The 15,086-nt window shown below is 41.4% G+C and overlaps 1 protein-coding gene across 1 annotated transcript in view; it reads right to left on the reverse strand.

Moving 5' to 3' along the window:
- The window catches only part of CR1L (complement C3b/C4b receptor 1 like), a 57,493-nt gene that overhangs the window by 13,929 nt on the left and 28,478 nt on the right, over positions 1 to 15,086 (reverse strand). Inside the window, exons 9-12 of the mRNA XM_049634245.1 lie at positions 10,825 to 11,052; positions 8,348 to 8,527; positions 7,632 to 7,731; positions 1,737 to 1,822 (exon numbers count right to left, since the gene is read on the reverse strand). Coding sequence (XP_049490202.1) covers positions 1,737 to 1,822; positions 7,632 to 7,731; positions 8,348 to 8,527; positions 10,825 to 11,052 — 594 coding nt within the window. The remainder of the gene's footprint in view (positions 1 to 1,736; positions 1,823 to 7,631; positions 7,732 to 8,347; positions 8,528 to 10,824; positions 11,053 to 15,086) is intronic.

The raw sequence follows: 15,086 nt of genomic DNA on the forward strand, positions 1-15,086 counted from the left end.
ACCAAGAAAATGAAAGATCTGTACAATGAAAATCATAAGACTTTGCTGAGAGAAATCAAAGAAGACACAAACAAATGGAAAGACAACCTATGTTCATGGATTGCAAAAATAAATACTGTTAAAATGTCTACACTACCCAAATCCATCTATAGATTCAGTACAATCCACATCAAAATATCAATGGTATTCTTCACAGAAAATAGAAAAAAAAACATTTCTAAAATTTTTTTGGAAACACAATGTAAAAACAAATCAAAACACTAAGACTCAGATTAGCCAAAGCGATTTTGATGAAAAAGAACAAAGCTGGAGGTATCATACATTCTGATTTCAAACTATACTACAAGGCTACAGTAATAAAAACAATAGAGTACTGGCACAAAAACAGATACATAGACCAATAAAATAGAATAGAAAGCCCAGAATGAAATTCCTGGTTATACAGTCCATTAATAGTTGGCAAGACAGCCAAGAGCACCACTCACAAAAATTAACTCGAAATGGATCAAAGACCTGATACTATATGACTCCTGGCAGAAAATGAAGAGAATGCCCTTGACATTGGTCTAGGCATTGATTTTTTGGACATGACACCAAAAGCACAAACCTCAAAAGCAAAATCAACAAATGGGACTACAACAAACCTGAAAACTTTTGCACAGCAAAAGAAACAATTCACAAAATGAAAAGGCAATCTACAGAATGGGAGAAAACTTTTACAAATCATATAGCAGATAAAGGGGTTGATATCCAAAAAATATAAAGGACTCATAAAACAACTCACTGGCAAAAGCCAAACAGTCTGATTTAAAAAGGGAAATCTCTAATTCCTCATGGTATACTTTTTACGTTTCTTAAAAATTTATCAGACTTATTTTTAATAAGTTTTATTTCTTCCATTAGCTATTTTCCAACCATGCTGAACATTTAGATTTTTAACATTTTCCACTGTCATAAGTATTGTTGCATTGAGTGTCTGTGAACCAAAATCATGGGAAAATTCCACGATGATTTTCTTGGGATAAACTCTGGCAAATGGAATTACTAGGTCAAAGGGTATTTACATTAGGCTTTTGTATATATTGCTCATAAGCCTTCCAGAAGTTTGTGCCCACTTTTACTGCCATCAGTCCTGTGTGTTTGATCCTGACTTCCTCAGAGCCTTAAAATTTTACCAATTTGCAATCGGTCATTCTTCCACATTCCTCAAAGTTTTGGAGGTTCACTTTGTAATATCCCACTGAAAAGATGCAGGGTCAACTAATCAAGAACAAATACAACCTGGAAGAATTTAAAGAAAGGATAAAGCGCAGAACAATCAGAGGCTTGGGGCAATTGCTAAGATTTACGAGATCTTATTTCCTTTTTCAGAGTAAAAATAATAAGAAAGGGAGTTACCTACTTCTTGGGCTTATCATATGCTACTAAGAGGTGGCAGAGACAAATTTTATTTTCTTCAATGTCTTTTAATTTAGTCATGGGGAAAAGCCTTCCACTGGGAAGCATTTACTATCAAAGTAGGAAAGGAGAGCAATTTTACCTGAGTTCAGGTTCACAGTTTTAGACAAATAACCTCCTAAAATAAAGAAAAATCTGGACAACTATGTAGCATAGGACTCTGGATTTCAAATATCGGGGAGACTACTCTCTGCAAGATGGATTGGATTTCCTCTTCGTAACATGAGGCAGATATGGATGGAGCAGAGGGAATTATGGGAAAAAATACTTCGACTCACTCTTACAAACAGGTGTTTCCTTATCCCAAGTGACAGTATTGCCTGAGGGGTGACAAGCTGCAGAAGGGGAGCCAACGAGTCGATACCTAGAAGCAAAGAATGAAAAATGATTATACTCTACACTTCTTACTTAAGTCGCCATGAGAAAATAATTGCAGGTAGATGCTACAAATTACAGGCAGATTAAAACAGGAGAAGTCAAGGAAGAAACCTCATCTCTATCTGCGAATTAGTCCTTTATTTCTAAGGACAAGCTTATATTCTTACTGCTTTTATCCATGCTTACTGCTAGTGCCTCACCACTGAACACAAAAATTCCCTTCATCGTGAGACATTTTGTACTTGTCTTTAGGGAGCCTCAGGAGTTATTTTATTCATGCGCACTTCCATCAAGGAAATGATAAGCTCCTTGATTAACAGGGAAGATGCCTTATTGAAATATTCACATCCTCTAGCACCTTGCCTAGAGATCAAGCAACTGGTACTCAAAGGACAGAAAGACGGCCTTACTAAGAAGATTCAAAAGTGAGAAGCAGGCGAAACAGCTAACCATCTTCACACCTTAAATGTAAAAGGCAGGGGTACTTAACTATTTTGCCATCAAATCACTCAGAGTAGGCCACAAAATTTGGAACATTTTGTCATCACTTATTTTTTATTGATTAGGTAACTATACTGTTACTGTGAGACAAGTCACAAAGGATATCCAGCTAAACCATTCACGTGTTCCATGTACAGTAGGGTTAAACTTGATTAAGTAAAAGGTAAGGGATATAATGCAATGTCATATAATAGTGAGCAGTTACTGGAAGAGCTAAGAACTTGGCTTCTTGGTTACCCAAGACACGTGATCAGGACAGTAACCATTTGTAGCAGAGTCTACTGATATCTCCAGTATCTCCTTTCCTCTTCTTCATTAATAATGAAACTGTGTGTTTTTAACTGGGCCACTGGCCACCTCATTAAAGGCTTCATTTCTCAGCTTCCCTACAGTTGCGTACAGCCATATGGCTAAGTTCTGGCTAAAGGGATGCCCCTGGAGGGTCTTGTGAAACTTCTGGAAAGTGTCTTTAAAGGGATGGGTGTTCTCTTCTTCCATTATTTCTCTCTGCTGGCTGGAGTTTGGGCCACGTGATGACACAGAGTCTCAAATAGAAGGCTCCCAGGTTTATGTGGATCATGGAGCCAGCTATCAGCCCTGGAGTTGGAAACTTTACTGTCTTCTTTGAAGGACTGCCCCTGTTCTTAACCTCAGAGAGAAGTAAGCTACTATCTTGTTTAAGCTCCTATTATTTTATTTGTTCTTCTATAGCTTAATCTAACCCTAATATATACCAGCTCTTGCAAAAATAGTGATATAAAGATGATGGGGAGCTATGTGGGTATAGCAATGACAGTGAATACTTTTGGAGGCATATTGAGTCACTTTGGTTGACAAATCGTAGACAAATTGAGTGAATTTTACTTACTGTTACTTTTCACTGATTATAGTGTAAAATCCTTTCAAATGTGCCAACAAATATTTAATCTTCAAAATTTCTTCAAAGAAACAGCTTGAGAGACACTAGTATGTTTCCTTCCGCCTGCTTTCTGTCCTACATTTAAAAGTTGTCTTACGAGCGCAACATCACGGATGTTGCTCGACTTCTGACTATAGAGGTTGCTCTTAATGTGTTCACTATGACTAAGTTAGAGAACTGCAGTAAAAAAAATGTGAAGCAGGTTCCAGCCTATGTGTGGCTGTAAAAAACAGTGAATATTTTTTAAAGTATTATAAGACACTAATATGCTACGATCGCCATTATGTTGTAATTCTTCCTGACTCGATTACCCATCTCTCCGAAACTCATAATTTTACTCAAGCCTTACTCCTTAGCTTCCATCAGCTTTAGAAATTTGGGTGGCCATAAAGCGAAACCACTGTTCAAGAAGAGCCATGAGATTCCCTTCCCTATAAGCAAATATACACACTGTGAGAAGCATGCTGAGACAGGCATCGGAGAGTCCATTGCATGAGGTCAGGGATGGGATAATTAAGGGCTGGAGGGTGGTGCTCTTTCCATCCTTCCTATTTGTTCACAGACTTCTAAGTATTTGGGAGTAGAGGGAATCTAAGTTGCTCACAGATAGGATGCTGCGGCACAAATCATATAACAATATGATAAATCATAACAATAAATCATAACACAATTGTGTATTAAACTTTGCATCTCACAGAGAATATCAACTTTCTCTCCAGGAGCCATTTATAAAAGTTGTATCATATCACTCAGCAGAGTGTACCCCAAGAATTTGCACATAGAAAAAATCAAAACAGCTCTACACCCTCATTATAATATAACAACACTAGGAATTAATAATCACAGAATAAACACAAAATTGAAAGTTTTGGATCTTGGTCAAAGACAAAAGTAAAACAGCCATTGCAGATTACCTATAGGATAACAATGACGCATGATCATTGAGTCATGTGCCCAAAACTCTTCAAAGTGCTTTGCATCAATTAACTTAATCTTTATTTTTTTTTAATTTTTTTTTAACGTTTATTTATTTTTGAGACAGAGAGAGACAGAGCATGAACGGGGGAGGGGCAGAGAGAGAGGGAGACACAGAATCGGAAGCAGGCTCCAGGCTCTGAGCCATCAGCCCAGAGCCCGACGCGAGGCTCGAACTCACGGACCGTGAGATCGTGACCTGAGCTGAAGTTGGCCGCTTAACTGACTGAGCCACCCAGGCGCCCCCAATTAATTTAATCTTTAAAATGATGCTTTGAAGTGAATGTTATGCATAGCTCCCATTTTACAAAAGAGGAAACAGAGAGTTTAACAAATTTGTTCAAATTCACATGACAGATATTGAGGTTCGAGTTTGAATAATGTTAATTGGCCTTAACAGCCTGTAGTAATAAACCTTACATTATTCAGCTACTTCATTATAAATGCTGATGCAAATATTACTCTTTGAAAATTTCTAGGACACTGATGCCAAAACCGTCCTTAGAGAAATATTTAGTACTTTTGTTATTTGACAAGAAAATTTTCAAATAAATGAACACAACATTTTATGTTAGATGTTTATAGACTATAAACATGAACATATGAAAGAAGCTGGTCTGAGGAATTACTAAAATAAATTAATAAGTAAGAAAAATAGAATATAAATGATGAATAAATCTAAGAGCCATTTCTTTAAAGTGGTCGATTGAAATAAACAGAACTTGGCCAATTGTAACCTCACAAAACGACACATCTACAAATATATATACATGAACGAGAAAGTAGTTATCATCACAGATATTAAAAAAACTCAAGGGGCGCCTGGGTGGCTCAGTCGGTTAAGCCTCCGACTTCAGCTCAGGTCACGATCTCGCGGTCCGTGAGTTCGAGCCCCGCGTCGGGCTCTGGGCTGACGGCTCGGAGCCTGGAGCCTGCTTCCGATTCCGTGTCTCCCTCTCTCTCTGCCCCTCCCCCGTGCATGCTCTGTCTCTCTCTGTCTCGAAAATAAATAAACGTTAAAAAAAAATTAAAAAAAAAAACAACTCAATACTTTATCAAAATATTATATCCTCTCTATCTTACTGAAATTGAAAACATCCATGAGATGGATCAATCTAAAGGAAAAATAAAATGTATCAGGATGTATTTAAAAATAGGGAGAACAGCTGATAAACCCGTATCTGTTTGAGCGTATGTTTTTAATCTTTTTGGATATGTACCTAGGATCGGAATTGCTGGATCATATGGTAATTCTGTGTTAACTTTTGAATCACCGAACGGTTTTTCTCAGAGGCGGCACCATTTTACATTCCCAGTAGCAATCACAAGGGTTCCATTTTGCCCACAGCCTCACCACACTTTTGTTTTCCATTATAGCCGGCCTATAAGGTATGGAGTGGGTTTGATATGCATTTCTCTCATGACTAATAATATTTAGTATCTGTTCATGTGTTTCCTGGACACTTGTCTGTCCTCTTTGGAGAAATGTCTACTCAAATCCCTTGCCCATTTTTAAGTTGGGTTGTTAGTTTTTTTGTTGTCTAGTTGCAGGACTTCCTTATATAGTCCGTATATCAAACCCTTATTAGAGAAATGATTTGCAAATATTCTCTCCCATTCTGTGGGCTGTCCTGTCACTGCCTTGATATGTCCCTGGTGTTGCCTGGGGGCTCCCGTCATTTGAAGGACTGATGAACTAAGAAGTCAGAACTCCTTGTTGGGGGCAAGGGGTGAGCAGGGCAAAACCTATACTTTCTAGATAATGCAACTGATACTTGTGTCCAATTTAACCACCTCTCTCTTCTAAGGGTAACTGAGCTCAACTGACATGTGGGTTACATGCATATTTTCAGGTAAAAAAGGCTAGAAGACTTCATAGCGAAATATTAACTACGATGAGCGGTAGAACTGTGGGTGGTGATTTTTTTGATCTTTTGGGTTCTTTTTTGATCTTTGGGATCTTTGGGTTTTTTGATCATGGCTTCCAAGTATGTCTAATGAATATATGTTCAATCCAATAAATATGTTCAATCCAATAAAATTCATTGGATTTTACAATCCAATAAAATTCTATTTTTTTCTCTGAATTTGTTGTGGCAACTGAAAATTAATACACATTCTTTAATTGCTCCCTTTAAGTTGAGGCGATGTTTCTGGCATGGTTCCCTGCGCCAAGGAAAAGTTCAGAGCAAGAACTCATTAATGTTCCCGCTCTGTGCATGTTCATACTTACATTTCCCAGAGCTGCTATCACGTTAAGATTTACCCTGCAACCCCTAATTCAAGGTCCTCCAATTCAGCTATAGTGCTCGCTGATCTTAGTTAAGAACATTGCATGCACGGGGGCGCCTGGGTGGCTCAGTTGGTTAAGCCTCCAACTTCAGCTCAGGTCATGATCTCGCAGAGCTTGAGTTCGAGCCCCGCGTCAGGCTCTGTGCTGACAGCTCAGAGCCTGGAGCCTGCTTCGATTCTGTGTCCCCCTCTCTCTCCACCCCTCCCCTGTTTGTACTCTGTCTTTCTCTCAAAATTAATTAAAAAAAATTTTTTTAAAGAATGTTCCATGCATGGTACAACTAGCATTTTTCCTTTTACTCATTTAATAGACTGGTCCTTTTTTTAAAAAAAATTTTTTTTTAACGTTTATTTATTTTTGAGACAGAGAGAGACAGAGCATGAACAGGGGAGGGGCGGAGAGAGAGGGAGACACAGAATCTGAAACAGGCTCCAGGCTCCGAGCTGTCAGCACAGAGCCCGACGCGGGGCTCGAACTCACAGACCGTGAGATCATGACCTGAGCCGAAGTCGGACGCTTAACCGACCGAGCCACCCAGGCGCCCCAATAGACTGGCCCTTCTTATCCAGTGAATATCTTACCAGGCTTCACACATACTACCTTCAGCAGGAACCTGGTGCTGTCCTCTAGTTAAAATACAAATTGCTTGCTACTCCTTTTTTTATTTTGAGAATTTATTTTATTTTTTAAATTATTTTTTCTAAAAGTTCACTTATTTATTTTGAGACAGGTGGGGGGAGGGGAAGAGAGAGAGAGAGAGAGAGAGAGAGAGAGAGAGAGAGAGAATCCCAAGCAGGCTCTGCACTGTGCCCAATACAGAGCCCAACACGACGCTTGAACCCACAGACCATGAGATACTGACCTGAGCAGAAATCAAGAGTCAAGACACTCAACCAACTGAGCCACCTGGGCATTCCAGCTGTTGCTATTTCTTTTTTATATTCTTTTGGTCATATGCCCATGTTCAAGCTACCATCTCTATCCGGAAGTTCCTATTGGCAACTTTTTGAAGTGTAGATGATAGTCTAGTGTGTCTGGTTGGGAGTAGGTCAGAGATAGCATTGTTGTTCTGAAACTCATCTTCCAGGGATAGTGCTTTCAACTCACCCTTCATTACAAGAATAATTAACTGTTGATCCAAACTGGGTATCTGTGTTTATATGTACCATGCCATTGAAGGGTTCTGGAGGAGCTTCACATGATTTTCCTACGGGAGAGAAGGAAAATTTGGGACTAGGTGTAGAGTTCAAATTACCTTTGCTTTTACGATTCAGTCTGGAGTGTAGCAGACTGAACAGTCTATTTATTTCTGATTGTTCCAAAGGATTGACCACATCGAGGAAGTGCACCAACTACAGACTCAAGCAGCTCTGGAGCACTGCTTTTTAAAAGATGATGCCTGAATCTCCCAACAGAAGAAATATATGGATAGAGAATTGTTTTCTCATCCCACGAGCCTAAATCAAAGGCCTCAGAATTTGAGATTTCCCCTCCATCTTGGTTATTGAAGCACAGGTCACTGTGGTCTACGTGATTTTCTTTTGTGTCCCTATTTCACTCATGTCATGGTTTTAGCCATCAAAAGTAACCTCCAGGGAATGGAAACTTCCCCCCTGATTCCTTTTGTGAGAGACATTCTTGCGAAATAAATATTGAGTCAAGACCGCAAAAACTCCAGGCAGTAAGAAAGGCTGACCTACAAGTTCACCCTCCATTTAAATACCGTGGGCAAACTTAGATGTCTACAAAATTTGAACAAATTAAATGAGATTCCACAGACGCTTTGACATACATGAATTAGCTCCCAGGATGGGGTTACTTACGTCTACACGTATCTTCGGCACTGGACCAGACCAAGTTTTCTAAGCAGGTGATAGAAAACGTGGACTCAAAATACCCAGGGGAACATTTAAAAGTCAAAGATGTCCCAACTGGAAACTCAGATTCATCAGTCTGAGTTGTAGGCTTGGCAAATGGAAACTCTTTTGGGGCTTTACAGTAACCTGGAGAGCAAAACCACAGGAATACAAAAGTGAGCCGAGAGATTTCCGCCCTTCCTCCTCTTTCTGTCCAGTTAAGCTGATAGATGGGTTCATGGAGACAGACTTCTAAAAACGGCAAAAGGTCTTTTTCCCCTTCTAGTTACCTTAGGATGGGGCTTTCCAGCAGCATTTACTCATCAGGAAATTTTTACTACTTGGAAGACGATTCACCTTTTTGGCCTTTTTGCTCTTGTTTCATCAAAGGAAGAATTTCATTGGTTTTTAAAGTTTATTCATTTATTTTGAAAGCCAGAGAGAGCACAAGCAAGAGAGGGGCAGAGAGAGAGGGAGAGAGAGAATCCCAAGCCGGCTCTACACCACCAGCACAGAGCCCAATGCGGTGCTCAAACTCACAAACCATGGGATCATGAACTGAGCCAAAACCACAAGTCGGACGCGTAACCGACTGAGCCACCTGGGCACTCAAAGCAAGAATTTTAGCTACGGATGTCATGTGTCAGGCCTATCAGACTGCCTCTGTGTAGAGTTAACCATTCATACCCTCATTTATTAGTGTTAATATACTCATATCCATCAAGACATATTTGTTCTTGGAGACACATCTTGGAGACACATCTCTCTCCATTTGTTCCTCCCAACCTCATTCTCAGGGTGTCCACCATAAGTAGCTTCTCTGGCACTAAATAGCAGTCACTACTTGTAGTGGGTTGGATGATGTCCCCCGAAAAGATACATGCATCCAGGACCTCACAATGGAAACGTACTTGGAATAAGGATCTTTTCAGCTATAATTAAGGTAACAATCTCAAGATGAGATCATCCTGGATTACCAGGGTGGGCCTTCAATCCAATGGCTGGTGGTGTCTATAAGAGAAACGAGAGGGACATTTGAGACACAGAGACACAGGGGAGAAGCCCATGTGAAGACAGAGGCAAAGATTAGAACGATGTGTCCACTAGCCCTGGAATGCCAGGAGCCACCAGTATCTAAGAGAGGTAAAGAAGGATTCTCCTCTAGAGTCACAGGAGGGAGCACGGCCCCACCAAAACCCTGATTTCAGAATTCTAGCCTCCAGATCAGTGAAGAGAATAAATTTCTATTGTGTTAAGCCACCTAGTTTGTGGTAATTTGTATGCAGTCTTAGGGAACGAACAGACCGCTCTTCTGATGCTAAACCAGAGATTTAAGGAAAAGGACAAAACAGACGAAACCATCAGGTAGCTTCTTTAGCATATGAAAATCCCTTTGGAAATTTCCCCTTCCCCTTGCCTTTACCTCCCCCCCCAGGCCCCCCACCCCCACCCATATAACCAGTCTCTCCTCAAGGTCCCAAGGCAGCTCTTTCTGCCCATGGGTCCTGTCTCCATCCTTTAATAAAAACACCTTTTTGCACTGGAAAAAAAAAAAAAAAAGAAGCTATGTCTTTTTTTATGAGAGGGTATAGTGTGTGCTGCATATTTCAAATAGAGTCTGACCTCAACAATCTCCTTTTTGGAGGAGACTGCTTCTGTTTGCCATTCCATAAGCGTGCCTGGTGGCCTAGGCAACTGCTTTTAAAGAAATCTCACTAGATTCTAATTGGAAGGGGAGGGGCATCAAAGAAAAGTTAAACGCGTTTTATCATGTGTTGCCTTTTCTCATCGGATTGCTTTTCCCTGTCATGTGGTATCCCAAGTCTGGTGCCACCTCCCTGTGTACCCTGCTCTGTCTTGGGAAGGCCTACAGTCAGTCCTCAAGAACCAGGTAATTTTCAGTCCTTCGGAAGAAACAGCCTCTTCCTTTCCATACTCTTTCCCTTGAGCTGATCTTTCCTTGCTTCTAACTCTCAGAACGGATAAGTTCAAGGGCAAAGATTAAGGTGGGCCCCACAAGCCAGCGGACAGATGGGCATATTTTGAGTCAAGGTCTTAAGCTACAAAAGTAGTTTCTTTGGTCACTTAGCCTATTTGGCATAGGACTGGCTAAAGCCTTAGCTAAATAATATCCATATTGCCAGTTTGGCAGACGATGAACTTGCGGGGAGTGTTTGGCAATCATCCGGCATTCGTTACTGTTCATAGCCAGTTGTTTTCATGTCCTCTCCAGTGAATACGTTTTTCTTCTTGATCTTCCCCTCCCCGTCCCTCTCCCTTCTTACCCCACTCTGCTCACCACTGCACGAACAAGAAGAGTTTTAGAACTTTGACCCTTCCACTTATGACAAAGTTGAACTCACAAGCACACACCATAATCTTAGAGACACATGAAGGATCTGGGCCTGATATTCTGAATCCACTTGGGGTACGTGGGTACTGACCAGCAGGACCAGCAAGTTCACAGTAAGGGGCAGGGCCGCTCCAAATCCCATTCCCTTCACCGTCGCTTGTGCAGCGGATGGTGCTCTCCCCGACGAGGTTGAAGGTCATCCCTCTGGCTGAGCGGGGGTCACACATATAAGTAATTTCCTCTCCATAGGGAACTCCTCCCTGAGGAGTTCTGGTGTGGTTCCCATTAAGGATAGATGGAGGGCTTGGACAAAAGATTTCTAGAAGGAACACAAGAGCTATAAGTTACATCAAAATATTTACATTTTAACCCGAGTTGATTCTACAATTATGGGATGCTGTGACTGTGTAGCCAATTAAATGATTAAACTCTCAGGGAGAGTATAAACCATAAAATAAATATATTAGGCCGCTGTTGAGATGCTTCCAAATGAAATGAAACCAGTATTTATTATTACAAAGTCTAGGAGGGACTTAATCATCCTGAACTCTTTGAAGACGTAAAACTTCTGGATAATTGAGAGCTCATTCTTTTAAAATAGACAAAAATCTTAACCACATTGACAAGGAAGGCATTCATTTAATAAGAAAGTTATCCATTAATTCAACAGGAATTTTTTTGAGGACCTACTGTACATCCCCTACTATTTTAAGTACAAGATAGACCAAGTCTTTTAACATCGAGGCTCTTCATCCCAGAGAAATCTTTCAAAATATATTATACATTTACTATCTATCACTGATTTAATCTTTTCTTTTTTTTTTTTTAATTTTTTTTTAACGTTTATTTATTTTTGAGACAGAGAGAGACAGAGCATGAACGGGGGAGGGTCAGAGAGAGGGAGACACAGAATCTGAAACAGGTTCCAGGCTCTGAGCTGTCAGCACAGAGCCCGACGTGGGGCTCAAACTCACAGACCGTGAGATCATGACCTGAGCCGAAGTCGGCCGCTCAACCGACTGAGCCACCCAGGCACCCCTGATTTAATCTTTTCTTGATGACTTGAGGCTGTTAGGCTCCAAAGCAAAATGAATGGTTGTAGTAATGCCATCATAATGAAATGAAACATCCCAATGCCCCTGTGCATGCTCCAGAAGACTCAGAAATATTTTACGACTTTGAGATACTTATTGGTTTCTACAGGGGTTTTTGTTTGTTTGTTTGTTTTTATTCGTTTTTGTTTTTAATTTTTTAATGTTTTTATTTTTTTGAAGGAGAGAGAGCGGGGGAGAAGCAGAGAGAGAGGGAGACACTGAATCCAAAGCAGGCTCCAGGCTCTGAGCTGTCAGCACAGAGCCTGACGCGGGGCTCAAACTCACAAACCGTGAGATCATGACCCGAGACGGAGTCTGGACGCTCAACCGACTGAGACACCCAGGCGCCCCTGTGTGTTTGTTTTTAAATAATGATCTGGAGAAGCTCCTTTCCCCTTCTGCTTTGATCTATATTTGGGAAGATGATACTCTTGAAAGGATTATGGATAAACTAATCAAAGGTGGATTAACCTAACCAACGTTTGTCCTCTAGCAAGTGATTTTAGCTGTACCTGGCTTCTTGGGAGCATTTTTTTTCTTTCTTTCATGCTTCGTAATTAACTATATTCCAGGAAAGTTAACATTTTCAAATAGCTGGCTTCCAAATATGAAGGATATAATGATCAAGTTTCGTTATATAAATACAAAAGTTCCAAACAATTTTAGAGCGAAACATTCATTTGAAAAAAAAAAAATTCTATTGTAAACATATTTTTCAATAGTTATGATCAGAAGGCGAAGCAACATGCTGTTTGTTTTAGTGAAGAAGTAAATGGGCAGACTGAATATATTCATAGTATTTCTGTATTTAACACATTATATTTCTGTCCTCTTTTTTTTAATTTTTTTAACGTTTATTTATTTTTGAGACAAAGAGAGACAGAGCATGAATGGGGGAGGGGCAGAGAGAGAGGGAGACACAGAATCGGAAGCAGGCTCCAGGCTCTGAGCTGTCAGCACAGAGCCCGACGCGGGGCTCGAACTCACGGACCGCGAGATCGTGACCTGAGCTGAAGTCGGACGTTTAACCGACTGAGCCACCCAGGCGCCCCATATATTTCTGTCCTCTTAAAAACAAAAACTAGGGCGCCTGGGTGACTCAGTCGGTTGAGGGTTTGACTTCGGCTCAGGTCATGATCTCATGGTTTGTGAGTTTGAGCCCCATATCGGGCTCTCTGCTGTCAGCACAGAGCCTGCCTCAGATCCTCTGTCTCCCTCTCTCTCTGCCCCTCTCCTGCTTGAGCTCTCTCTCTCAAAAATAAACATTAAAACACACACACACACACACACACACACACACACACACACCAAAACCAAAAAACTAGCTCCCTTCATCCCACTTCCCTGTGCAGCAATAATCCCATTTCTCTACTCCTGTGACACCAGGACTCCTCTGAGATGTGGCCTATGGTCTGCCCTTCCTTCCCTTCATTCCCCCTTGAACTCATTCCAATCAGACATTTGTCCCACAATTCCACTGAAACTCCTTGTTGAGGCCAATTGGTACCTTCAAGTCATTATACCCAATAATAATTTTCCACCATCTTATTTGACCTCTCTGGAGAATCTCACCTCCTTCAGAGAATTTTCTCTTGGCTTCTAAGATATATCACCCTCCTGTTTCTCTGTCTCTGTCTCCCTCTCTCTCTCCCTGGGTACGGTTGACCCACATAGTGACTGGACAACCCTATCCCTTCCCATATCTTACACTCTGCTCTCCACAAGTGAAGCTCCTGTATGTCCGCACCCATCGCCATTACAGTATCATTGACTGTATTCCTTATGTTGCATCTTTTGTTCCCATGATGTACTCGTTCTGTAACCAGAAGCCTGTACCTCTTCCTTTCCTGGTTTTTCTCTTAATATACTGGCTGCTTCTTCTTCATCTCTTTTGTTGATTCATTCTCACCTTTCCAACTTATTAGTGTTGGATTTACAAGGCTCAGCCCACGCATCCCTTTTCTGGCCCCATTCCCCCCCTCGGTGATCTCACTGAATTTCTGTTTTAAACTCTGTTTCTTGGGGCGCCTGGGTGGCTCAGTTGGTTAAGCATCCAACTTCGGCTCAGGTCATGATCTCACGGTCCATGAGTTCGAGCCCCACATCGGGCTCTGTGCTGACAGTTCAGAGCCTGGAGCCTGCTTCGGATTCTGTGTCTCTCTCTCTCTCTGCCCCTCCCCTGCTCATGCTCTGTCTCAAAAATAAATAAAAACATTAAAAAAAAACTCTGTTTCTAAACCATCGGCAAATTGTGTCATTTCACCTTTCAGAATATACCCAGCCTGTGACCACTTCTTACCTCTTCTCCCACTGCTATCCAACATCTATGGTTAGATCTGTGCAACAGCCTTCCAACTTATACCCTCAGCCATCCCCCTACATTTCCTTGGCTGCATCTCCCTTTTGGGCCCTCAGCTGCTTTCTCACTTGGGAATGCTGATTGACACCCCTGTCACCTCCTTTTCTAACAGTACTGGCTGTCTCAGCCCCCTGGAAGTGAGGGGGAGATAGGGGCTCTCGCACATTACGTAGAGGTCACGGTAACTCCCACATCCAAGCCAACATGACTGGGATCCATGGCCACTCTGGCTCCTTCCCACTTCTGGTCTTAAATGGAGCAGGTCATGGGCTCCGGTGTCTTCAGAGTTTGTCCAGAGGGATGAGATAATACAGCGTAGAAACAAGAGCCTTAATACCCTTGGGATAAACAGGAGACAAGAGACAGGGAAGATCCAGCAAATAAACTGCTCATTCTTTCTCTTTCTACTAGACAGTTCTGGTTTCACAGAACCTCTTCAGGGATGTGTTATATGAGCCAACAGCCAGCTGGTTTTTTTGTTTGCTCGTTTTGGTAAAGCCTACGGCCACCTCAGCAGCAACACAGCATATTTTATTTATCAGCTTTTCTTTCCTTCCTGCACCCTTTTTTCCTCCTTCACTCTTGTTGCTCCAGAACGGCACCCTCTAATAGAGCGTGACAATTTATGCTTTGCCTCCAACACTGTTTTCCAGGGAATCTCGATCTAAGGTATGTTCCTTCCAACTGAGTCCTCTCCGGAGTAGCCAAAGTGATATCATTAAAAATAAATTCCATCATGTTACTTTTCTACTTACAATGCTCCAGTGGCTTTCTATCTTGCTCAGAATGAAAACCCACGTTGTTACGGGATGTACAGTTACCGCTCTCTTATCACCTCCGACCACTCCTCTATTTGCTCGCCCCGTATCAGCCATATCGGCTTCTGAGAACATGTCAAAA

This window comes from Panthera uncia, chromosome F1 (assembly GCF_023721935.1).
Source record: "Panthera uncia isolate 11264 chromosome F1, Puncia_PCG_1.0, whole genome shotgun sequence".
Classification (NCBI taxonomy): domain Eukaryota; kingdom Metazoa; phylum Chordata; class Mammalia; order Carnivora; family Felidae; genus Panthera; species Panthera uncia.